This window comes from Paroedura picta, chromosome 5, assembly GCF_049243985.1.
Source record: "Paroedura picta isolate Pp20150507F chromosome 5, Ppicta_v3.0, whole genome shotgun sequence".
Lineage (NCBI taxonomy): Eukaryota > Metazoa > Chordata > Lepidosauria > Squamata > Gekkonidae > Paroedura > Paroedura picta.
The window spans coordinates 127,088,728-127,113,591 of NC_135373.1; the positions used below are offsets into that span (position 1 = coordinate 127,088,728).

Genomic DNA, 24,864 nt, shown 5'->3' on the forward strand with positions numbered 1-24,864 from the left:
GAGCCCCCCTCCTACGGCACCCCCTACAACTCTGCCCACTGGGCTATCGGTAAGCGTTGATTTAATGTCCTCCATATTTTTCTGCTGTTCTGTTGCTTGTTGTTATCACTGCGTTATTGTTAAAGTAAGTTATCTGTATCGTTACTGTTTTATGTGAATCGCCCTGAGCCTTCGGGGACGGTGGCCCACAAACAAACAAACAAACCCAATATATAAAAACAAAATAAATTAATTAACCCTCCACCCATTCAGGAAGGCTTTCCATAGGAGGTAAGAAACCCCAGGGTTTCACAGAATCCTGTTTGATTGTAATGTTTGTGTTATTTCTGTATGTGTTTTTTTTTTTGCTTTTGTTCAGTGGTGACGTTGTTATGTTTAATGTTTTAAAAAAATTAAAATAAAAAAAAGAAACTCCAGGTTTTCACAATGCACAATATGATTGTGATGTTTGTGCAGGAGGCTCTTTGTATGGTGTTAACTCATGCACACCAAGAACCTCCCATATTCCAGCGCCTTCTTGGCTCAGGGCTAGGTTGCCAGCTACGGGGTGAGAAATACCCAGCAATTTGGGGGATGGAGCTGGGAGAAGGTGGGCTTTTGGGAAGGGAGGGGAGGGGCAGAGCAGAAAGGCACATTTTCTCCAGGGGAAGTAATCTTGGCCTTCTGGAGATCGGCTGTCATAGCGGGAGTTCTCCAGTTGGCCGTTCGGAGGCAGAATGCCAGAGCTATCCAGAGGATGGTCCCTCTGTGTGAATCATGCCCTGGACTTCTGACCTGGGCTGCCAAGGCTGTGACTTCAGGGCTGGGGGGTGGGTGCGGGACGTTCGGTCTCTCCCCTCCAAGGGACTGTGACTCACCCCTGACCGAACGGTGTGTTTCGCCGTTCCTTTTTTTAACCCGGCGTTTCTTCCCGTCCTCGGGTCACGGATCTATTTCGTGCCCCTCTCCTGGGGTCAGCCCCAGTGTAGGGCTCCTGAGTCACGGTCTCAGCATGCCGAGGGGGCCCCGGGAGAGTCGAAGGACGGCGCACGGCACACCCTCGCCGTTCTTCCACCGGCCCACCGAGCAAGCGGTTGTGAAGGGCCAGGCTGGGAGTGAGGCGAGGGGTCTAGAAAGCAGCTACTCCATGCTGGGATCCTTGAGGGAATGCCCACCAGCCCTGGTGACCACCTCCTCAGACAGCCCCAAAATGCTGCTTGTGGGAACAGGGTGCCCCCGGGCACCGTGTTGGGGACCACTGAGGTTTCCATCAAACTTTCTTTGAAAGGGGATGGGGCCAACAGAACAGATTGTCCATCGGAGATCTGCTAGATACTGCCAGATGTGCTTCTTATATTGATAGAGTATGCAACATTTTCAAATCACATCTTCACTTTAGAAAGTGTCTTGTTAAGCAGGGCTTCTCCCCGTCGCCTCACTCCCTGACAGCGTGTGGTTGGCTCCGCCTCCGGCAGCAGCCATGTTGTGGGTGTGTCCACCACCTTGTGTCAGATTTGCTGGCTCCAAAGAATTGGGGATACCTCTGTTCCCGGTTTGGTCTTTGCCTTCTCCTTCCAGAACATCCATCCACTTAGGATCTTTCCTAAATCGGTAGAATTACTGCTGAGTGGCTTTCCCCTTCCGACAACATAAGAGACGTTATATGGAGTTAAAAACCACTAACACCCTTAATTAACAATAAAAACAGAGAAACATTTCTTTAAAATTCCATTGACAACCTGTACCTGATAATTGCCGATCGGTATTCTTATTCCCGGGGGGAGAGGGGGTTGTCTCAGGAGGGAGCCGATGCAGAGGTTACTAGATTCCTGGCCTCAACCAAGAGCCTGGCGGGAGAACTGTGTCTTACAGGCCCTTCAAAACGGAGCTAATTCTTGAAGGGCCCAAAGCAGCTCTTGTGGGAGCTCATTCCACCAGGTAGGGGCCAGGCCCGAAAATTGTGCATTTTAGATTTGGTGCCGAAAAGCGTGGTCAAGTGGCAGGCAACCTCTGGCAGCCCCATAGGGTTACAACCAGGGCCCAGACCAAAAGGTTTGGCTGTGACTTGACCACGCTTTCAGCCACCAAATCTATAATATGCAATTGAGTTGCAAACAGATTTTGTGACAGGGTTGAAAGCGGCCGAAAGGCAGGACTGTGGCTTGTGGCCCATGCTGATGTCTCCAGCGTGGTGTCGTGGTTAAAAGCGATGGACTCTAATCTGGAGAAATGGATTTGATTCCCCGTTCCTCCTCCTCGTGGGTGCCAGCTGGGTGATCTTGGGCCACTGGCAGTTCTCTTAGAGCTGTTATCTAGGAGCAGTTCTCTCAGAGCTCCGTCAGCCCCACCTACCTCACAGGGTGTCTGTGGTGGGGAGAGGAAAGGGAAAGGCATTTGTAAGCTGCATGAGGACTGGCAGGGAGGGATCGCTGGAGAGCTGCTGCCGGTCAGAGCTGGAGATACAGCCCAGTGGAAGCAGAAGAGCCTCTGCTTTGCCTGCAGAAGGTCCCAAGTTCAATTCCTGGCAGCCCCTCTGGTGAAAAGACCAGTCAGTGGGTGACGGGGAAGACCTCTGCCTGAGACCCAGGAGAGCCCCTGCCGATCTGAGCTGACAGTACTGGACTGGACGGGTTGCCGGTTAAATTCAGTGGCAGACAGCTGCAGCTGTCCAAAGGAGGGGGACGGTGCCTCCGTCTCTGGGATTTCCTGCAGGACAGTCCGCGAGGGGAAAGCCATGCCCCTCTAGAGAGCAGAGCCCCCATGGCCAGAGGGGTGACCCTTCTGTTTGCTCTTTGCGGTGCAGGTCCCTGTTGGAGCGTTGCCTTCCCCTCCTCCACGTCACCAGCTTGTTCACAGTGACTGACGGCAGGGCTCATGGGCTATTCTGGGCAGCGGCCCATCAGAAGAGAAGAATGAGGCAGGACCCCGGCGTCTCCCCTCCCCTCCCCTCCCTCCCCCTCTCCTGGCCAGGCTGCTCTTTTGAGCCGTGAGTTGACAGCACCACCGAGGAGAAAGCTCTGGCCAAGGCCGGCTGGGGGAACCTCACCCTCCAGACAGAAAGGGTCCATGACGTCTCTGGGCAGGGGGAGGAGAAGGGGGAGACATCGGACACAGTCAGCAGAAGAAAGTTGGAGTCCAATGGCACTTTTCAGAGCAGCAAGAGGAGAACAAGAGTTGGGTTTTATACTTTTCACTACTGGAAAGACTCCCAAAGTGACTGAAAAACACCTTTCCCTTCCTCTCCCTATGACAGACACCCTGTGAGGGCTGAGAGAGTTACAAGAGAACTGCTTTGTGAGAATAGCTCTAAGAGAGCTGTGACCAGCCCAAGGTCCCCCAGCTGGCTGCATATGGAGGAGAGCTACAAGAGAATTGCTTTGTGAGAACAGCTCTAAGAGAGCTGTGACTAGCCCAAGGTCCCCCAGCTGGCTGCATGCGGAGGGAGGAGTGGGGAATCAAACTTGGCTCTCCAGATTAGAATCTGCAGCTCTTATCAACAACACAACGCTGGCTCTTAAAGTTTTATTCAAGGTATAAAGGGGCAGGAGAAATTTCACCCTTCACAGTGCTAGGGATCACAGGCACTTGAATTCGGCTGACGGGCAAAAAAAAAAGGAGGTCTCTCTTCATGCAAGACATGATTAGCTTGTGGAACTCACTGCCTCAAGAAGGGGCAATGACGGCTGGTTAGAATAAATAAGAAAAGAATTAAATCTTTATCCCTCTAAGCCGCGCTTCCAGTACAACTCAGGGCAGGAGATGACATCTTTTTTCCCTTTGGAATGTGAGAATGGCAGGTGGATTTGGATGGTTTTATAGAATCATAGAATCACAGAATCATGGAGTTGGAAGGGGCCACACAGGCCATCTAGTCCAACCCCCTGCTCAACGCAGGATCAGCCCTAAGCATCCTAAAGCATCCAAGAAAAGTGTGTACCACTGCTGAACTAGAATCACAGAATCATAGATTTGGAAGGGGCCATACAGGCCATCTAGTCCAACCCCCTGCTCAACACAGGATTAGCCCTAAGCATCCTAAAGCATCCAAGAAAAGTGTGTATCCAACCTTTGCTTGAAGACTGCCAGTGAGGGGGAGCTCACCACCTCCTTAGGCAGCCTATTCCACTGCTGAACTACTCTAACTGTGAAAAGTTTTTTCCTGATATCTAGCCTATATCGTTGTACTTGTAGTTTAAACCCATTACTGCGTGTCCTCTCCTCTGCAGCCAACAGAAACGGCATCCTGCCCTCCTCCAAGTGACAACCTTTCAAATACTTAAAGAGGGCTATCATGTCCTCTCTCCCCAGGGCAGGCCTGGTTTAAGTCCCCCGATGTGTCTACTAAAGTTTCACCTGTTCAGGCAGTTGGGGCCACAGGTGGGCCTTCTAAACTTCCTGTACTTTTGCTGTAACTTGGACTGAGTTTTTCAGAGCAGACATGTGCCAACGTGGGATAGAGAGCAATGCCTAGAGCATGAAGCTGGAAGGCTTGAGTTCGAGTCCTCCCCAGACTGAACCTTAGTATGCCCCTATGGGGAAAGTGGGCCTAACGGCCACCCAAGGTTGGCCAGAGGCAGTTTGGCTCTGCTCATGCTATTGGGGGCCACTTGGAACTGACCCTCTGCCGCTCAGCTGCCTAGCACGTGCCACGCATGCAGGAGGGCTTGGGTTGCATCTGGTGTCTCCCGCTCCAACGTTCAGGTAGCAGAGACTGGGAAAGGAAGGCCGCTGGAGTAGATGGGGGTGGGGAGGGACACGGCAGATGACTCTTCGACAGCCCTGCAAAGCTGTGTTGTGGGGCTGGCAGCTGAACTTGTGGGCAGTGTTGTGAGGAAGGGGGAAGGGGATAAATTTGCTTCGTTTCATTTATTTATGGTCTGCTGTTCTCACCAGGGACTCAGAGGCAGATGACCCCCAGTGAGTCAAGACAATCCACAAAAGGGACGTTCTGTGAACCCTGCTGTGGGATTAGGGTTGTAGAACCAACCAGAAGTCTAAAACCAGACATGAAGCCAGCCACACGTGCTGACAACATGACACGTCCAATGATGCAACAGAGAAGAGCTGGAGGCCAAGAGCACCTTCCAGAGTAACACAATTTGTGGCCGGGGAGGGGCTTCCATGAGTCCCGGATCTCTTCTCCTGCCAGAGGGTGGTCATGTTTCTCTGGAGCAGGATAAGAGAGCCAGAATCCAGGGGCACAATGAAGCCCAGCAAAATTGGTGGCAGTCTGTCTGTCTGTCTGTCTGTCCGTCTGTCTTCCTTGACCACCCCTCCACAAAAGGTTTTGGGGCAGCTTACAGCAAGAGGAATAACCTCATTCATTCATTCATTCATTCATTCATTCATTCATTCATTCATTCATTCAGTCAGTCAGTCAGTCAGTCAGTCAGTCAGTCAGTCAGTCAGTCATTCATCGGCCTTCCTCCCTGGACTCAAGGCGGATCATGTAATAGCGCCCTGTCAAATCCCATTAAAACCATTACATGCAGTCTTAAAATGCAACTAAAATGCCCCACAGCCCCGCAACCATGGCCAGCTAAACCAGGGGAATGGCTCAGGCAGAAGCCTGCTTGACAGTGCTGGTGGTTAGGCAGGGGAGCCCTTTCCAGTGGTGAGAGTCCGGCCTTGGCCTCAGCCCAACGCCTGGTGGAAGAGTGCTGTCTTGCAGGCCCGGATCCGCAAGGGCCCGGATTTCTGTGGGCAGCTCATTCTACCAGGCTGGTATTGATTATATTTACATTCCGCCCTCCCCTGAGGCTCAGGGTGGTTTACATCAAGCAGGGACGACAATGCAGGTAACTCAGTAGTTGTAAACAATAAAAATACAGTGATAACAAGAGAACATAATGGAACAGTAGAACAATGGTGAGAACATCAAGTCAACTACAGCATATTGATGGCTCTGTGGGGCGGTGGATTTCATGGGAGGGGGCTGGGGGGGCAATGGAGGGTGCTTGGTACAGGTCAACCTCAACCAAATGCCTGGCGGAAGAGCCCCCTTTGGTTCGAGTCCTGTCAGGGCCCTGATCTCCTCCGGGAGCTCCTTCCACCAGGTGAGGGCCGGGACAGAGAAAGCTCTGGCCCTGGTTGAGGTCAAGCGGGCTTCCCTGGGGACAGGGACCACCAGGAGGTTGGAAGTGGAGGAGCGCAAGGCTCTTGGAGGGGTGTGGGCAGAGAGGCGATCCCTCGGGTGCGCTGGGCCTTGATCAGATGTGGCCTTAAAGGTGACAAACCAAACTTTTAAGCCTGATCCGGAATTCGACCGGAAGCCCACACAGGTACAGCTGGAATCGAGTCCATTTGGCCTTTTGTCTCGGAGAGTGGAAAAATTCCCCTTCTTCGAATGCTGGAAGAATTCCATAGCAGGACCCTCCTCTCTGAAACCGTAATAAAGGCCCCAATCCTTTCCCCAAGAGATTTAGTGAAAGGTTTCCTATCGCAGGACCCCAAGCCAATGAACAGATTAACTGGGGAAAAAATTCATGCGACTCTTAAGTAAACCAATTTATTAATAGGAAAATGAATGAAAACACACTGGCTTCTGGAATGGGGGGGGGCAGCTCTCCCCCCCCCCCATTTGTGTCTTGTTTTACTTTCGGACTCCCCGGCCTTGAACTTGGTTCCCTTTTCAGCCCCCCCACCCCATTCCTCCTCCTTCCAACAGCAGGGAGCAGAAGGGCTCGCTCTCTCCAAGGGGGTGGGAGAACCCCGCCACACCCCCCCCCCCAATAGAGAGAAGACACTCCCCACAATATTCAGCCCTGCCTTTGTGGCCCGGGGGAGATTAAAAATAGCCCCTGATGCATCCCCCCTGCGTGCCAGCCGGAGGGGAGGGGGCTGCGCGGTGGCGTTTGGGGGGGGGGGACGGGGCGGGGGGGCGGAGGGGGGGGAGCCCTCCCTCCCTCCTCGTCCCGAGCCAATGGCGGCCCGCCTGCTATCCTTAGCGCCCAATCCACAGCTCGCGTATTATCTCAGGGGGGGATTAAAAGAAAGTTACTCATCCCTTTACTTGTATATGGTCAGAGCCCAGGCATTCCTGAGAGTCCTTCCCTCTGACGCGGAGCAGAGGGGTGGGCAGGGGGCCGAGGGGGTGGGGGAGGCCTTTAAGAACCCCCCTCCGCCCCTCCGGACCTTCCACTTTTGAATGGCACCGGGGATCGGCGCTCTCCGCCCCGTTCTCCGTCTCTCGCTCGCCCTTTCCCGATCTCTGCTCAGGAGCCCAGCTGCGCCGGGGACGCACGATCCGGAGCCAGATTAGCCAGGGAAAGGAAAGGAAGAGAAGACCCCCCGGGCCTCGGATCTTACACTCCCCTCCGCCGCTCCCCGGACTCTCCTTTCTGGCCCTTCCACCGGGAGCGGGAGGAAAAGGGCGCTTGGATTTGGAGGAGAAACTTTGCGCCAAGTTGAAGGCGAAAAGGAAGCGAGTCGGAAAGAGAAATCGGGCGAACGACCCGCGCCTTCCCGCGACTCCGCAGCCGCCGTCCGGCCGGAGCTGGTCAGTTTCACCTCGCCTCGAGTCAGAGCTGGTCAGTTTCACCTCGCCTGGGATCCGGGCTGGTCAGTTTCGCCTCCCCTCGAGCCAGGGCTGGTCAGTTTCACGCGCCCCGGGAAGCGCCTTTCGGACGGAGCCATGAACAGCAACAGCTACTACGACCAGCCGCCCCAGACTTACTACCAGGGCGAGGAGCAGGAGGAGATGCCGGCCACCGAGAAGGACCTGGCCGAGGATGCGCCCTGGAAGAAGATCCAGCAGAACACCTTCACGCGCTGGTGCAACGAGCACCTCAAGTGCATGAACAAGCGCATCGGCGACCTGCAGAAGGACCTGGGCGACGGCCTCAAGCTCATCGGCCTCCTCGAGGTGCTCAGCCAGAAGAAGATGTACCGAAAGTACCACGCCCGCCCCAACTTCAGGCAGATGAAGCTGGAGAACGTCTCCGTGGCCTTGGAGTTCCTCGACCGCGAACACATCAAGCTGGTCTCCATCGGTGAGTGGGAGGGGAAGGCCAGGGGTGGGTGGGGTCGGCAGCCCACTAAGGCGGGAGGTGGGGAAGGAGCTTGGAGCCTGTGGGAAGGTCTATCCCGGAGAGTCCCCCCCCCCCCGACCTCCAGAGGGCAGCTAGGCAGGAGTGGCCCTGGTGGGGACCTGGGTGGACAAGACTAGCCCCCTTTTAGCCGCTGAGCAGGGTGGGGAGACCACCCAGGAAGTCCAGGGGGCTGTGTAGAGGCAGGCCCTGGCCATGCAGCTCCGAATCTCTCTTGGCTTGACCTGGACGGCCCAGGCTGGTTGATCTGGTCAGATCTCGGAAGCTAAGCTGGTCGGTCCTCAGACGGGAGACCAAAGAGGCCGGCCCCACCTCTGCATGTCTCTCGCCTTGAAAATCCAGGAAGGGGGCTGTGGAGAGTCAGCTGTGAATTGGGCAGCCTTTCCTGCCCCCCGTGATGTGGTTCAGTAGGAAGGATTTTGTCACGAGACAATTGTCATTCATAAACACAAGTGCGAAATCACTAGTTGGGCCACGGCAAAACAATCTTGGTTCTTCACTCGCCTTGAGAACCCTGAGGGGTCGCTGCACATCAGCTGTGACATGATGGGAATGACGACCACAGCCATATCTGGGGAAAGAGACCGGGCTGCCCTTGAACGCTGTTGTTTCCTCGGCTCCAGCTTCTGGGGGCAACGCCAGCTTCCCCGGCTACACAGAACTCCGGGTCTGAGCTCTCGCAAGGCATCGGTACACACGTTCTGCCACATTTCCAGTTTGTGTCTCATTTCTGATGAAGTCACCTACAGAAGGGGGAAAGGCATAACTTTGTGGGGCAGAAGGAGTTTTGGGGAGGGGCCTGTCTTGTCTGCTGTGGAAGAGCTCTGTTTGTCTCTGATAACCCCTTAGATACCAAGCTTTTGGGGAATGAGATATTATTATTATTATTATTATTATTAATTTAAGGTTCAGGGCGGTTCATATATAGAACGTAATTTAGAGAGTTGGAGCTCCCTTTCTCAGTGTTGTTGGCTCCTTGGCCCACACAGGACGCATCGTTGCGTTGTGAAGAATTGCTCTGTGCAAACTGTTGTGTCGTTGAGCCTCTGGAATAAGAGTCTGTGGGCAGAATTTGTTCCTATTCCCTGAATTGCCTTTTGAGGAGGAGCGACATGGGACTCTTGCACTGAGAGATGTCTCCCAGATGAGGGAGACTTTCGGCTGCTTGAGCCAGCCAGGAAAGGTGATGACGGCTACCAAGGAATGGCGCATGAGTCTTGTCATGTTCCTTTTGTGGCTGAAGGGCTGACCGGAACAAAGTTTGAGTCCAGGGGCACCTTGAAGACAAGCACAACTTCATTCTGGGCGTGAGATTTCGTGTGCAGGCCCACTTCAGCGGATGAATGGTTGGTGAGGTCTCTTCCAGCGTATCTGAAGAGCTATGCCTGCACACGAAAGCTCAACCCCCAGAATAGATTTTTGTTGCTCTTGAAGGTGCCCCGGACTCAAACTTCGTTCTACCTGATGGGATTATTGTAAGGTTTGCTGTGTGATGCATAGAGGAGACTTGGCAAAAAGGCTCCCTCCCTTCTTGCAAGCGGGTGGATTTGAATCCAGGCCTCCGAGAGCTTTCTTTCCCTTTGCTAGGCAATGAGCTCCCGGTTTTGCCTCCCTGCTCCCTGCATTTTGAAAGCTGGCAGGGGCTCATGGGAATTGTAGTCCATGGACATCTGGAGGGCCGCAGTTTGGCTACCCCTGATCTAGGACAAGGGTTTCTAAACTGGCTCTCCAGATTATAGTTCCCATGAGCCTCTGCTGGCCTGGTCTGGAAGACCCGAATTCAATCCCCTGCTTGGGTCCGTCCCACATTCTTAGCCTATCCTACCTTGCAGGCTTGTTGTGAGGTTGAAATGGCGGAAGGGATGGTCTAATCCACTTTTGGTCCCCATTGGGGCAAGAGGCAGGGTAGGAATGAAGCAAATAAGATAATGATTTGCCAGAGCGATCATTGCAGAGGGTAGCTGGGTTGGTCTGCAGAAGAAGAGCTGGATTCCAGTCCAGATGTGGAAGACAAAAAGAATTCAGAACATCCAGCTCTTGGTGCTTTCTGGAACTGGGGACATTTCATCTGCGGAACTGGGACGTTCTGAAATAAGCTGGGTCTTCTGCTTCTTGGGGGCTCCCCTAAGACGTGTACATCAGTTTGAGCGACAGAAAGGATTTCGCTTTTGTTTGGGCAACCAAGCCCACCTGCCTCAAAGCATGGGTGTAGAGGGGGGTTCAGTGACAAGGGGCTCCCCCTTTCACGGCTTTCGGGCAGAGGGGCTGTGGCTCAGTGGCAGAGCCTCTGCTTGACATGCAGAAGGTCCCAGGTTCAATCCCCGGCATCTCCAGTGAAAAGGACCAGGCAGGAGGGGATGGGAAAGACCTTGGCCTGAGACCCTGGCTCAATGGCAGAGCCTCTGCTTGGCAGGCAGAAGGTCCCAGGTTCAATCCCCAGCATCTCCAGTGAAAAGGACCAGGCAGGAGGGGATGGGAAAGACCTTGGCCTGAGACCCTGGCTCAATGGCAGAGCCTCTGCTGGGCAGGCAGAAGGTCCCAGGTTCAATCCCCAGCATCTCCAGTGAAAAGGACCAGGCAGGAGGGGATGGGAAAGACCTTGGCCTGAGACCCTGGCTCAGTGGCAGAGCCTCTGCTTGACATGCAGAAGGTCCCAGGTTCAATCCCCGGCATCTCCAGTGAAAAGGACCAGGCAGGAGGGGATGGGAAAGGCCTTAGCCTGAGACCCTGGCTCAGTGGCAGAGCCTCTGCTTGGCAGGCAGAAGGTCCCAGGTTCAATCCCGGGCATCTCCAGTGAAAAGGACCAGGCAGGAGGGGATGGGAGAGACCTTGGCCTGAGACCCTGGCTCAGTGGCAGAGCCTCTGCTGGGCAGGCAGAAGGTCCCAGGTTCAATCCCCGGCATCTCCAGTCAAAAGGACCAGGCAGGAGGGGATGGGAAAGGCCTTGGCCTGAGACCCTGGCTCAGTGTCAGAGCCTCTGCTGGGCAGGCAGAAGGTCCCAGGTTCAATGCCTGGCATCTCCAGTGAAAAGGACCAGGCAGGAGGGGATGGGAAAGACCTTGGCCTGAGACCCTGGCTCAGTGGCAGAGCCTCTGCTGGGCAGGCAGAAGGTCCCAGGTTCAATCCCCGGCAGCATCTCCAGTGAAAAGGACCAGGCAGGAGGGGATGGGAAAAACCTTGACCTGAGACCCTGGCTCAGTGGCAGAGCCCCCGCTTGGCATGCAGAAGGTCCCAGTTCAATCCCCGGCATCCCCAGTTAAAAGGGCCAGGCAGGAGGGGATGGGAAAGACCTTGACCTGAGACCCTGGCTCAGTGGCAGAGCCTCCGCTTGGCATGCAGAAGGTCCCAGGTTCAATCCCCGGCATCCCCAGTTAAAAGGGCCAGGCAGGAGGGGATGGGAAAGACCTTGACCTGAGACCCTGGCTCAGTGGCAGAGCCCCCGCTTGGCATGCAGAAGGTCCCAGTTCAATCCCCGGCATCCCCAGTTAAAAGGGCCAGGCAGGAGGGGATGGGAAAAACCTTGACCTGAGACCCTGGCTCAGTGGCAGAGCCTCTGCTTGGTCCCAGGTTCAATGGTCCCAGGTTCAATGCCTGCACATAACCCAAACCCTGTTATTGGGTACTGAAAGCGGTCAAGCGAGTTTTGTAGCAGGGGGCGTCTTCCCCTTGAGGAGTCACCACCGAAAAGGCCCTGGTTTCCCCGCATGATCTCTACAAGAGGGCGCACAAAGCAAGGACCCCGTTGATTAGCAGATCCGTGGGGGAACCTGCTTCCGGTTCCCTGGTCCACAGTCCTTGTCGAGCAGGGGTGGCCAAATTGGCTCTCCCCATGTCCATGGACTACGGCCTCACGGCTCATGGGAATTGAAGTCCATGGACATGAGGAGAGCCACATTTTGGCCACCCCGGGGAGGAGCTTCCATGGCGATCCCTGACACTTTAATTCATCCCTGGAAGTGAACCTACAACCTGCTAGCAGTCCTGTTCGTCTGCCCCGAATTTGGGATGAAGGAGTGAAAGAAAATGGCCACAGGTGAGGAAATGTGTTCCTTTGGTCGAATGAACCCTAGACGCTAAAGGCACCAGCCCCCAGGTGGGCGGGACGTGGAAGAAACTAGCAGCTGGGCTACAGGATAATGAAATCAGCGTCCAAGGAATTGTTTTTTAAAAGCCTTTTGCCAAATGTTTCTTGGGGGATGGAGTGACTCAGACTACAAACTCACAAGTCATAGAATCATGGAAGGAGTCTGCTGGGTCATCTAGTCCAACCCCCTGCACTGTGCAGGACACTCACAACCCTCTTGCTCATCCACGGTCACCCCCTTGAAAGTTAAAAGCCTGGGTGAAAAGAAATGTTCTAGCCTGGAGCCCAAGACAGCAGAACAGCTAGAAGAAGCAGAGTTGGCTTTTATACCCCGCTTGTCACTACCCAAAGGAGTCTCAAAGCAGCTTAACAATCGCCTTCCCTTCCTCTCCTTAGGTGGGTCCGAAGGGGGGGGGTTGCTGTGTTAGTTTGAAGGAGCAGAACAGAAGTTTTGAGTGCACACGAAAGCCTAAATCCAGTTGGTCTTCAAGGTGCTTTGTTTGGGTTCAGCTCTGGGGCGAAAGCACTAAAGGAAATAAATGCGTCAAGATTGGAGGCTAAAGGACAGATGTATCCCCCACGGTGGAATGCGGAGAGCAATTAATTGAGAACTTGGCACCAGGTTCCACCCACCTCCTCTCAAGCACTCATTCCAGTCTCCCGCCCCAAATTACATTGCATGGAATCATAGAGCAGGAAGGGACCTCCAGAGGCATCTAGTCCAACCCCCTGCAGAATGCAGGAAACTCACAACAACCTGCCCCACAGTGCCCAGATGGGGCCTCCCCAGCAGCATCCTTGCCAGTCTGGCCTGGAGGAAATTCAACTTCCAACCCTGATTACATTATTGTGCAATCTGCACTGCTATTCTGTTATTCCAGATATAAGAAACAAAATCAAATGGAGAGGATGGAAAGGAGGATAGATATCAGGCCCATTATTAGCTTGTTATTCCCTGGGATCTGCTTCCTGATTCATTACTCAGCCTCTGCCTGGAAAGTTCCCCTTCCACTGGGTCCGAGGAAGCGTGAACAAGCATGAGGGCCAAAGAAAGTGAGCTAGTATTTCCAGAAGACTGAATTCTGGAACTAAATCCCCTGCTCAGCTGGGATTCTGATTTTAGAAGGAGGGAAAATGCCAGAAGTGGGCCTCGTTTCAGCCGTGTTGCTCTGGAATAAAGCCCCAGGCCAGGGGCACCTTGAAGAAGAAGAGGAAGAGTTGGGTTTTATATCCTGAAGGAGTCTCATAGCGGCTCACAATCGCCTTCCCTTCCTCTCCCCACAACAGGCACCCTGTGAGGGAGGTAAAGCTGAGAGAGCCCTGAGATTACTGAAGAAGAGTTGGTTCTTAGATGCCGCTTTTCTCTACCTGAAGGAGGCTCAAAGCGGCTCACAGTCGCCTTCCCTTTCCTCTCCCCACAACAGGAACCCTGTGAGGGAGGGGAGGCTGAGAGAGCCCTGAGATTACTGAAGAAGAAGAAGAGTTGGTTCTTAGATGCCGCTTTTCTCTACCCGAAGGAGGCTCAAAGCGGCTTACAGTCGCCTTCCCTTTCCTCTCCCCACAACAGACACCCTGTGAGGGAGGGGAGGCTGAGAGAGCCCTGAGATTACTGAAGAAGAAGAAGAGTTGGTTCTTAGATGCCGCTTTTCTCTACCCGAAGGAGGCTCAAAGCGGCTCACAGTCGCCTTCCCTTTCCTCTCCCCACAACAGGAACCCTGTGAGGTCGGTGGGCCTGAGAGAGCTCTAAGAGAACTGTTCTGTGAGACCACGATCCACACCTTGGACAATGCACTTTTGCAGCTGCATTTTCCTGTGTGGAACAGGATAATTACTTCTAAAGTGCCTTGAAAGTGCCTTGAAAGAGCCTTCTCAAACCCCTCCTCCTCCTCCCCCCACCCATTTGGGGAACTCTTCCAGGGCTGTCGAGAAACACCAGGCCTGCCCCGGAGGACGTGCCGGAGAAGGCCTGCCTGGGTGAGCATCACTCGTCACTCCGGAGGGGCCTGCGTTTGGCTTCCCACACCCCCCTGCTGTATTTTCCGTGTTTTGCAGGAAACAGAGATGCGGGGCAGGCATGCACAAACACGCCTGCACCATTGCAACCTCTTCACCTCTTCGCACGAGGCCGGCCAAACGGAGACGCAGCCTGCGCTTGGAGAGGAAATCTCTTTCAGAGACAGGGAGGGCGGCTGTGGACAGCAGCCATTTGTCAATGAGAACGGACAGGGTTGTTATCCTTGGCAGGGTGGACGGGCCAGCGGGGGTGGGCGGTGGGGGGGAGGCTTGTGCCTCTCTGCCCGCTTTGGTTTCAGCACTTCTGATCCTCCGAGGATCCCAGGGCAAGGGGGCCCTGTGCCCGCTCCCCTCCCCCTCCCCCTCCCCCTCCCCCTCCCCCTCCCCCTTGCTTGTCGGGCAGAACAAGAGAAGGCAGCTGCGTGCTGCCCATTGTGCCCGGTGGCACAGGCGCTGAGTCCGCTGGAGTGTGGGAATTTCTTCCTGGATTTAAACAGATTAGGGCGTGGCAGGGAGGGAGGCAGCAGCTGGCACTGGGGGGGGGGCACTGCAGGGGCCGGAGCCCATCCCAATCGTCAGCGAGACTCTGTCCTCTGCAGTTCTGTCTTGCAGGAATGCGCAAGATCGGTCGTGCGCACAATGCAACAGCGTACGGAGAATATCCTGCGTGGCGGGGTGGGGATTGGGGGAGGTGGGTAGTTAGCCTGTTCAGATTAAGAACTTCCTGGTATATTTCGAATGCTCTCTTCTTGTGTCCTGATCGGCTCCACTGGAGACCTCTGGCTCCTTTGTGCCCACTTCCTTTCTGCCTTCCCTCCCCAACAGTTAGTCAGTTAGGACACACACTCTCTCCCCTCTTGTCACAAACTTCTTCCTCTTCTTAATAAAGCAATTTGTGCTTTATGCAGCTGGAGCTTTGCTCCTCTCTTGCATATTTAAACCCTCCCAAAGCTGCAGTCCCTGCTGGGCGAGAAAAAGGAGGGCCCTTGAGGGGTGGAGGATACGGGACCTCGGTGCCGGGCTCAGTGGCACAGGCCGCCACCAGCTAAGATTAATTCTGGGAGCAAGGTTTTCTGCGCACGCACGCTTCCTCAGAGATAATGGAATGGGAGTTGGCAGCCCGTCCTTAAAAGTAAGATGTGAGCAGTAAATTAACAACCACATAAGGAAAACTTCTTAACGGATTCCAGGACCAAACAGGAATAACAGGTTTAGTTTAGAGGCTTTCAGGGGTTCTACTGTTTTTTTATTGTGTTATTGTGAACCACCGTGAGTTCAAATGGAGAGCAGCAGTATATAAATCAGAAAATAAATACAATAAAAATTGTACAGTTACTATCAGCTCCCTGGGAGACAACGGCCATCTTGGAGGGTGGACTTTGTGGCCCCTCCCCTCAAGCCCCCCCCCCCCCCCAATCTCCAGGTACTTCCCAACCCAGAGCTGTTTGGAGAGCTGGCTGTGGTGCCATGGTTTGAGTGTTGGCCGAGGTCACATTCTCTTTTGGACCTACCTCACAGGGATGTTGTGACGAGAAATGGACTGAAATGAGAACAATGAAATCTTTAAGAGAAAGAAAGAAAGAGAGCCAGTGTGATGCTGTGGTTAAGAACGGTGGCCTGTAATCTGGAGAACCGGGTTTGATTCCTCACTCCTCCCGCACATGCAGCCAGCTGGTTGTTTTCGGGCCAGTCCCAGTTCTCTCAGAGCTCTCCCAGCCCCACCCACCACACAGGGCGCCTGTTGCAGGGAATGGAAGGGGAAGGTGTTTGTAAGCCATTTTAGGAGTCCTTTGCATAGTGAAAAGTGGTGTATAAAAACCCAGCTTTTTTTTTAGCTCTTCTAAATCACCCCCCCTCCTATTTTCCCCACATTTACAGCAGTCTAGCTCAAATTCCCCTCCAGGTGAGAGGAACACCCCCCTTCCCTCTGCCCCTCCAAAGCCTATCAGAGGTGGTTTTGGGCACTCCTTAGGCGCTCCAGCGATGGACATGCTCTGAGCACCATCCACCCCTGCATGGGCATCTGACCCCTGGAGTTTTCCTCTCTGGCTCCCCTCCTGCAATGGAAAAACAGTGTCTGGGTGCAAAATGCATAAAGATGCACCAGTTCGTGTCCCTCCCCCCTGCCCCCCCCCAGCCTGCCCCCAGGCATTTGATAAGACCCTATCCTAGGAAGCAATGGCGGAATCAGGATCTGCTCCCAGGCCGCTGTTTCTCAGCCTCTGTCTCTTCCGGGACTCCCTTATTGCTCCCTCCTCCGGCCAAAGACGTGTGTGCGTGTGTGTGAATGAAACGGAGGCTGCTGTGTGTCTGCGGCCGTAGTAAAGCAAGGGTCTCTTAACCTTTCCTACCTACGGCGCTTGTTCTCCCTAATCTGTAGCCCTGTCTGAGACCAGGGACACCTTAGAACCATAGAGTTGGAAGGGGCCCTCCAGGGTCATCTAGTCCAACCCCCTGCCGAACGAAGACCCACAAAGTTGTATTCCGGGGATAAGCTTTTGTGTGCACGCACCCTACTTCACGTCCCCCATGAAGCGTGCGTGCACAAGGAAGTGTGTTCCTCGAATTGTTGGTCTTAAAGGTGCCGCTGGACCCAAACTTTGACTGGCGGCTTCACACCCACACAGTAACCCACTGAAATCTCTCTTTCAGTCATGTGAGTTTTGGGTGGGGGATGGGTTGATTTTTGGAGTGCAGATGTTTGAAGCTGGGAGTGCAGAGGGAGGCAGTATGGTGGCCCCGAGTGCATCAGAGAGAAGGGAGGAGCCCAAGGACAGCCACTGAAGCTCTCCCTACACGTGTGAGACTTTCCACCGTAGGGTTGCCAGCTCCAGTCTGGAAAATTCCTGGAGATCTGGGGCGTATAGGCTGGGATAGGGCGAGGTTTGTGGAGGGGAAGGGCATCAGCTGGGTATAATGCCGTTGATTTGGGTTTCCAACTGCGTATTTTGTTCAATCTGCAGGGGGTTAGATTAGATGACCTTGGAGGTCCCTTCCAATTCTATTATTCAGAGCGGCCGTGTCCTCCGCATGAGCTGATCTCTGTTGCCTGCAGATGTGTTGTAATTTTGGAGGATCTCCAGGCCCCACCTGGAGGCTGGCAACCCAAGAGGGTGTTGTGCATGCTGGGGAGAGGGCAGCTTCAGGTGTTTGTCACACAGTGAGAGACATTCACATTCCCATTCTGTATTTTAATTTATTTCTGTTCCTTCGTTTCTACTCTCTCCATGTTCTCCCCTCCTAAATGATGGCAGAGTTCAAATATGCAAAGGAGGAGGGGCAGAGCATTTGTCCTGGATGCTGAGGCTGATCCTGCACTGAGCAGGGGGTGGGACTAGATGGCCTCTAGGGCCCCTTCCCACTCTAGGACTCCAGGAGTTTTACTCACACAGAGCTCTTTCTGGCCTCCACTGAGTTTCCCTGCCCACCCCTTATAAACCTGGGATCTTGGAAGAACAGTTGTGGGTCAGCGATCTTTATAAAAGCTGAACCCTGGAACCTTTCCTTTCCCAAACGTGCTTAGTATTAAAATTCCCACTAGGGGTTGCCAGGTTCCAGGCAAGGTCTGGAGGTCTGGGGCAACCAACCCTCTCGGAGAAAATGGCTGATTAGGAAGGAGGGGGGCTCTAGAACAGGGGTAGTCAACCTGTGGTCCTCCAGATGTTCATGGACTACAATTCCCATGAGCCCCTGCCAGCATTTGCTGGCAGGGGCTCATGGGAATTGTAGTCCATGAACATCTGGAGGACCACAGGTTGACTACCCCTGCTCTAGAACATTCAGGCCTGTTGAGACCCCTCCCCTCCCAGATCCTGCCTTCTCAGGCTCCAGCCCCAAATCTCCAGGAAGTGTGGCAACCGTAGTGTGAATGCCGCTCCCCCCTCCCCAGTGGGGAGACTTAGGAGAAACTCCCGGATTCCCCCGTAGCAAAAGAGAAGCCGCTTTCTTCCTTGGGATGCCAGAAATTCCACCTCTCCCTCGGCCGGCTCCTGCGTTTCCTTGTCTATCTTTGGTAGTGGATTCTTCTCCTGGGCCTCGGGGAGGAGGGTGGCACAGCTCTGGGCCCGCGGGATGGCTGGGCTGGGAATCAGGACCCCACCGCAGCCCCCAGCTCCCCGCAGGGCAGACGGCTGCCTCCCGAGCCCGCAGCCCCGTTTCATTTAATCCATTTCCGAAATGTGTGCTCTCCCCTCTTTCTGCCCTTACAAGGCAGCTCGCCGTATAAAGCCATCCAAACTGCACGACAGGTTCGAGTGAGCTGACGTTTGGGTCTGGAGCAGCTTGAAGCTGGAAAGTTGGTTTTTATACCCTGTTTTTCACTGCCCGGTGGAGTCTCAAAGCGGTTTCCAATCGCCTTCCCTTCCTCTCCCCACAACAGACACCCTGTGAGGGAGGGGAGGCTGAGAGCTCTGACAGAACTGCTCTGTGAGAACAGCTCTAACAGGACTGTGACTAGCCCAGGGTCACCCAGCTGGCTGCGCATGTAGGAGCGGGGAATCAAACCCGGCTGGCCAGATTAGAAGCTGCCGCTCTTAACCAGGACACCAAGTTGGCTCGTCAAGAACAAGCAAGTTTTATTCAAGGTATAAGCTGTTAAGTGCGTGATCAGGAGAGCTTCCCCCTGGGATAAAACTGGGCGGGTCAATATGTAACAAATGTGTTATCAATAATATGGGAGAATGCATGTATTTTTATTCAAATCTGGATAAAATCCTACACTTAGGTTAGCCGTAGACCCAATGGGACCCTGAGCATTTAGCCCAGGGGTGGGCAAACTGTGGCCCTCCAGTTGTCCATGGACTACAAGTCCCATGAGCCCCTGCCAGCAATGCTTGTAGTCCATGGACATCTGGAGGGCCACAGTTTGCCCACCCCTGGTTTAGCCAGATGAGTTTCTTCCATGGTCAAAGACAGGTATGATACGCCGGTTCCAAACACTGCAAAACACTCTTGGAGATCTGGGGATGGATCCAGGGAAGGACAGGGATCTCAGTGGCGTACCGGACCATAGATTCCATCCATTGCTTCCATTGTCTCCAGGGGGAACTGATCTCTCTGGTGTGGAGATGGGTTGCAATCCTAAGGGATCCCCAGGCCCCACCTGGAGGCTGGACTCCCTGTTCGTAAAAGAGTAGGCGGTCCTTCTGGCCCCATTGAAAAATCCCCAGACTTTAACCCTTTGGGGGCTTTTGGGATGCCAGAGTGGGGGAAAGTTTGCAGCTTTATGGGAAGGATGAGCTGAGCCTGGCAGCTGGCTCTGGGTGAGGAGGGGCCTGGCGCTTCCAGTCCCTCTCCTCCCAGCTCACAAAGGGGCTACAGCCCAGGGCCTGGAATCCAAAGAATCTCCCCACATGCTCCTTGCCCTCAGCTGTTCGTCCTGGGACAGGTGGGAATAGCTGGGGGGGGGGGGGGAGGCTGAGCGAGCCCTGGGGCCCTCCCCTCCTGCGCCATTTAACCCTGGGCTCCCGGCTCCCGGCTCCCGGCTCCCAGCCTAATGTCCTCAGTCGCTGACAGGGAGCTCAGGAAAAGCTGTTGACGGTGCTGTTCTGCCCGGCTGGCTGCCCCGACCATGCCTCTGGGATGCTAGTTCGGGTGCCTTGTCCAGGCTATACCTTGGGGAGGTGCCTAGTGTCAACCCAGGCCACTGTAGGGTTGCCAGTCTCCAGGTGAGTCCTGGAGTCGTCCCGGAATGACAACTTATTTCTATAGAGATCAGTTTCCCTGGAGGGCGATGATTAGGGTTGCCAGCCTCCAGGGGAAGCCTGGAGGTGTCCCAGTATTACAGGTGATCTCCAGAGGACCAAAATCAGTTTCCCTGGAGAAAACGCCTGCTTTGGCGGGGGGTTTCTATGGCATTATACCCCCTCCCCCTCCCCAATCTCTGTCCTCAGACTCTACCCTCCGCCAGGTTGATAAATTCCTTGAGGTTTGGGATTGGAGCCCTGGGAAGGCAGGGTGTGAGCAGAGGAGTGTTTGTGTGTGTGTGGATGAAGCCATTGTATTCCCCCTCCAGACCAGACATTAGAGGAATAGACTTCTGTATTCTGAAATTCAGAACAGGAGATCTCCAGGTCCCACCCGGAGCCTGGCAACCCAAGGATTCACCGTGAGCTTTCACCTGCCACCTAGTTTAGCAGCCTGCCCCTTGGCCATCTCATCTCCTCTTAGGTGTGCCCTTCTTTCGCTGAAGCAGTGTGCCTGCCCAAAAGCTCATGCCTGGAATGGAACATTGTGGGTCTTCAAGGAGCCCCCGGACTCCGGCTTGGTTCTAATATTTAGCAAAAGTTAATCATCCTTCCTTCAGATATGTTTAACTAATCTGTTTTACCCCACATGGCCCGTTTTCGTCATTCCTTTCCTGCTTCTTCCATATGTCCCGTCTTATCACCTCTGCAGATCCACCTTACCGTAGCATATTTAATGTATAGAATCATAGAGTTGGAAGGGGCCTCATGGGTCATCTAGTCCAACCCCCCTGCACTATGCAGGACATCCACAACCCTCTCGCTCATCCACTGTCCCCTGCCACCCCCTTGAGCCTTCCCAGAATCAGCCTCTCCGTCAGATGGCTCTCCAGCCTCTGCTTAAAAATGCCCGTTCTCCAGACTAGGGGGTGCATGCGCAAGAATTCAGGCATGTGCAATAAGCTAAGAATAGCACAGCAAGCTTACCTAGCTAAATTGTCTGAGGACTGGCCTAGAAGAATGGGGTGGTGACAGGAAGAACTGTACCCGTCCCGATTGCAGGTTTGGGTGTTGTTGTTGGACCCCCCCCCAACAATTCTAGGCAATCAAAAATAAGGACATGGAGGAGCAGAGGGGAGAGAGAAGCACTTCTTACTAACTTTCTCTTGCTCTGGTTTATTACCTAGAGGGGTATTTCTATATCTGGGGGGTGTTCAAAAGTTTTCTCCATCCCCTCCCTCTTGAAAGGGCGTGGCTAGGGCAACCCACTCTGGGCTGGGGATACGTGGAGATTTGGAGGGAGGTGTGTGACGTCTGAGGGGGGCCAGATTTGGGAAGGGGAGGGACCCTAGTGTCCCCGCTTCTTCAGGGGTCCTGGAGAGCCATTGTAATATTGGCCGATGTCCCGCCTGGAGATTGGCAACCCTAGACAGGGCCCGGTCTGGTGGACCAGGGTGAGTCTGCGCTGTTGCCGCAGGTGTGTGCCCTCCAAGCAGATCTCAAGAGGGAAGGAAGGCAGCACTCTCTTTGAAGTTCTGACCCAAGGACATTTCTGACAGCCGGCCAAGAAGGAATGACCCCCCCCCCTCCCCGGATGGGCTGAAATCAGATATTTGGCAGGGGATTGTGGGAGGCTCTGAGCGCATGGCCGGAACAGGAACCCGGTTATTTTGGGACAGTTTAGCGTGATGCATATCAAATGTTTGGGCTCCGCGCATGAGTGTTCTGCTGGGCAACGTTTGTCCGTGGAAGACACTTAATTAAAGCGTGGGAAAGGGAGGAATTTTTGCAACTGGACTGCAGAAGGCCATTGGGGCTGTGTCCAAACAGACCCGCAAGAAGGCAGGGCTGTTTTCTGTCTTGAGAGGAGCACAACCTCTTTGCCACTCCTCCATTTGCCCTGCAACTTAGAGCATCCATGTGCCATGCCTCGGAAGGCTGGGTGCATTATTAGCTTTTTGTCCGAAATGCTTCTGGATGATTATACAGCTTAAAATGAAGTCAGCCCTGTATGGCAGGGGTAGTCAAACTGCGGCCCTCCAGATGTCCATGGACTACAATTCCCAGGAGCCCCTGCCAGCGTTCGCTGGCAGGGGCTCCTGGGAATTGTAGTCCATGGACATCTGGAGGGCCGCAGTTTGACTACCCCTGCTGCATGGCCTTAAAAACACTCACAATTTCAAGGGGGTGGCTGTGTTGGTCTGAAGCAGCAGAACAAATTTAGAGTCTAGTAGGTCCACCTTTAAGACCAACCAGGTTTTATGCAAGGCATGAGCTTTCGTGTGCATGCCCTCTTCCTCGGACACAATGTCGTGGCATGGAAGTAATCAGCTCAGACTTACAGCCAAAGCGGGAAGGCAAATTAACACACGGCACGATGAAAAAGGCGAACAGATTCCAGAGATAAATAGGAAGAACCAGCAATCTGGATTTGTTTGGATTCACTTGAGATTGAATTGCACGGGGGACATCTTGGGCTCCAGAAAGGGGTCCACACGAAGAGAATAGTGAGGAAATATCTGTCCAGTGGCTGACAGCCGTTAGGGGAGACCTCGCCCTTCTGCCCCCTTCGTCTCCTCTCAAGCATGGAAGCATCTGAGGGCCTCATCTGCTCTGAAGGAGAGCATTTGGCTGCCTCCTCTGTTTGTCAAGTTTTACCAAGCAGTTTGGAGAGGGAGTTTGATCTGTGATGTTAGGGGCGTTGACTGTGGTTAAAATCCATATGTTGAGTGCAGGGTGGATGCACCACAGCACCCACCAATACTTTCTTTGGTACCCACCAAGCTTTTCCAAAAGTAAGGCATGGCTCGTCATTGGCTCCCCTCATGCAAATTAAAGGGTTTTGATTGACTGCAAAGTAGGGAGGGAAGTATCCTGCAGCAGCCATTTTACTACTTGACTCCGCCTCCTGCGGCAGCCATTTTAGTACTTGACTCTGCCTCCTGCGGCAGCCATTTTAGTACTTGACTCCGCCTCCTGCAGCAGCCATTTTATGACGTGACTCTGCCTCCTGCGGCAGCCATTTTAGTACTTGACTCCGCCTCCTGCAGCAGCCGGTTTAATGCTTGACTCCGCCTCCTGCAGCAGCCATTTTAGTATTTGACCCATTTTAGTATTGAGGATTCGTGGCAGCCATTTTGGGGTGGTGCTCTACACTGCCTCTCAAAATTCTGTGGGTTCCGGTGGGCTCAAAAAAAGGCTGAGAGAGACTGGTGCTTTTTCTTTCAGCAAATCTCTACTTTGTCAGCTTGGAAAACAAACCGAAAGGGGCACATGAGGTGCTCCTTTTATTTGCAGTGGCTTGGATTTTGGAATCTCTGCTAACCACAAGAGAGCCAGGTAGTAGGACTTCCTTGTTTTGCATCTCCGTGAGAAAGGCAGCCTCTATAAATAACGCAAAGAAAGGGGCACTGTCTTCCTGCCAGTCAGCCCATGCGAGGGGAATTGTTCCTCTGCATCATTTGGAAGTCCCCGAGCGACAATCCTGCAGGGCGGTTAGGCTCTGACGCCAGCCTGTTGATCCTGTTCCTTTAGCTGTGCTGGGATCGGAACCCAGAGCACAGAAGGACTAGGAGTTATGTTTAGGGACCCACGGAAGGCGCTTGGGAGGCAGAAGCAGGCCACGGCTCTGGCCTTGAAAACCCTTTGCGTGTTGCCGTAAAAATCAGCGGTGACTTCTCCCTAAAGCCCCTTTAAAGCCTCCTGTGGCCATCACTCCATCCTCTGGCAGCAAATTCCATGTTTTCATTGCTCTGTGAGAAAAGTAGCCTTTCCTTTTGCCCGTCCTGAACCTCCTGCCCATCTGCGTCCCTGGACGCCTTCACGTTGTAGCACAGGGGTAGTCAAACTGCGGCCCTCCAGAGGTCCATGGACTACAATTCCCAGGAGCCCCTGCTGGCAGGGGCTCCTGGGAATTGTAGTCCATGGACATCTGGAGGGCCGCAGTTTGACTACCCCTGCCTTTTGGGAGAGGGAGAAGCGTTTCTCTTTGCCATCCTGTGCCTAATTTTAAAGACCTCTCTCTTGTCCTCCGTAGAGGACTCTTTTGCTAAACCGAATTCCCCCCCGACTCTTCAGCCTTTCCTCCTAGGGAGGGGGCTCCACACCCCGGATCCCCTTTTCCGCCCTCCTCTGTACTTTCTCCGTCTCTGCCTGGACAGGAAGCTGTGCCGGTGCTGGAATGGCCGAGCTCGGGACTTGGCTGGGCTTGGCAGCAGCTGGACAGTGCAAGGCTGGCAGAGGGTGGGGGGGAGGTGTGTGGGAAGGGGAGTCCGAAATTCCCGTGCTAATCCGGCTGTCTTCAGCCCCTACTGGGCAAGCACTCTTTCTGCTCCCAGAAGCAGCTGCTGAGAGCAGCTGACGGCAAAGTCAGGGGGAGCAGGAGCCAAAGGAACTTTCTGGAACCCCAGAGGGCGTCTGGGGGACCAGGGGGGCGTGGCTAGCCCAAGGGGGTCCAAAGCTGATCGACCCAGGAGCCAGTGGGCTTGGTGGGAGGAGCCTTGAGGCAAAGGGGTGGAGCCTGGCAGGTGTGGGTGGGGTCTGGTGGGAATTGTAGTCCATGGACATCTGGAGGGCCGCAGTTTGACTACTCCTGGTGGCTTGATGCTCCATAGCAGGGGTAGTCAAACTGCGGCCCTCCAGATGTCCATGGACTACGATTCCCATGAGCCCCCTGCCAGCAAACGCTGGGAATTGTAGTCCCTGGACATCTGGAGGGCCGCAGTTTGACTACCCCTGCTCCATAGTATTAACATTAGAGGCCTCAATTTGTCTTGGGACCATGCGGGGGCAGGAGATGAGGTTTAACTCTTCAGTTTCCAGTTATGCTTGAAAACCAGCTCCTCTTCTCTGCCGTTAACAATTTAAAGGGGAACATGTATGTTAAGATATGCATAGTTCCTCTACCAAAGTGCTCACAACCAACCAGGTTTCCCTGTTTGGAGCTGCAAAACTGAGCAGAGGCTAAAGGGTTAAACCCCTCTCTTTTCCATCCTTGACCTTAAGCTGATCGGCACTGGAGAACCCTGCAGTTTATGGGCAGCTGTCTGGCCTGGCT

At 54.0% G+C, this 24,864-nt stretch overlaps 1 protein-coding gene and 1 non-coding gene across 9 annotated transcripts in view; both read left to right on the forward strand.

The window, feature by feature from the left end:
- Positions 1-7,056: 7,056 nt before the first annotated feature.
- The window catches only part of FLNC (filamin C), an 83,698-nt gene continuing 65,890 nt past the window's right edge, over positions 7,057-24,864 (forward strand). For 4 of the 8 annotated variants that reach the window (XM_077340427.1, XM_077340428.1, XM_077340429.1 and 1 more), the window contains exon 1: positions 7,059-7,970. In XM_077340427.1, coding sequence (XP_077196542.1) covers positions 7,613-7,970 — 358 coding nt within the window. In that variant the 5' untranslated portion in view covers positions 7,059-7,612. Of the gene's footprint in view, positions 7,971-24,864 lie in introns of all 8 variants that reach the window. The other 4 variants (XM_077340432.1, XM_077340433.1, XM_077340431.1 and 1 more) reach the window with 3 other exon arrangements.
- TRNAV-GAC (transfer RNA valine (anticodon GAC)) lies at positions 10,289-10,360 on the forward strand. Its single transcript has one exon. It is a non-coding gene; the product is annotated as a tRNA-Val (tRNA).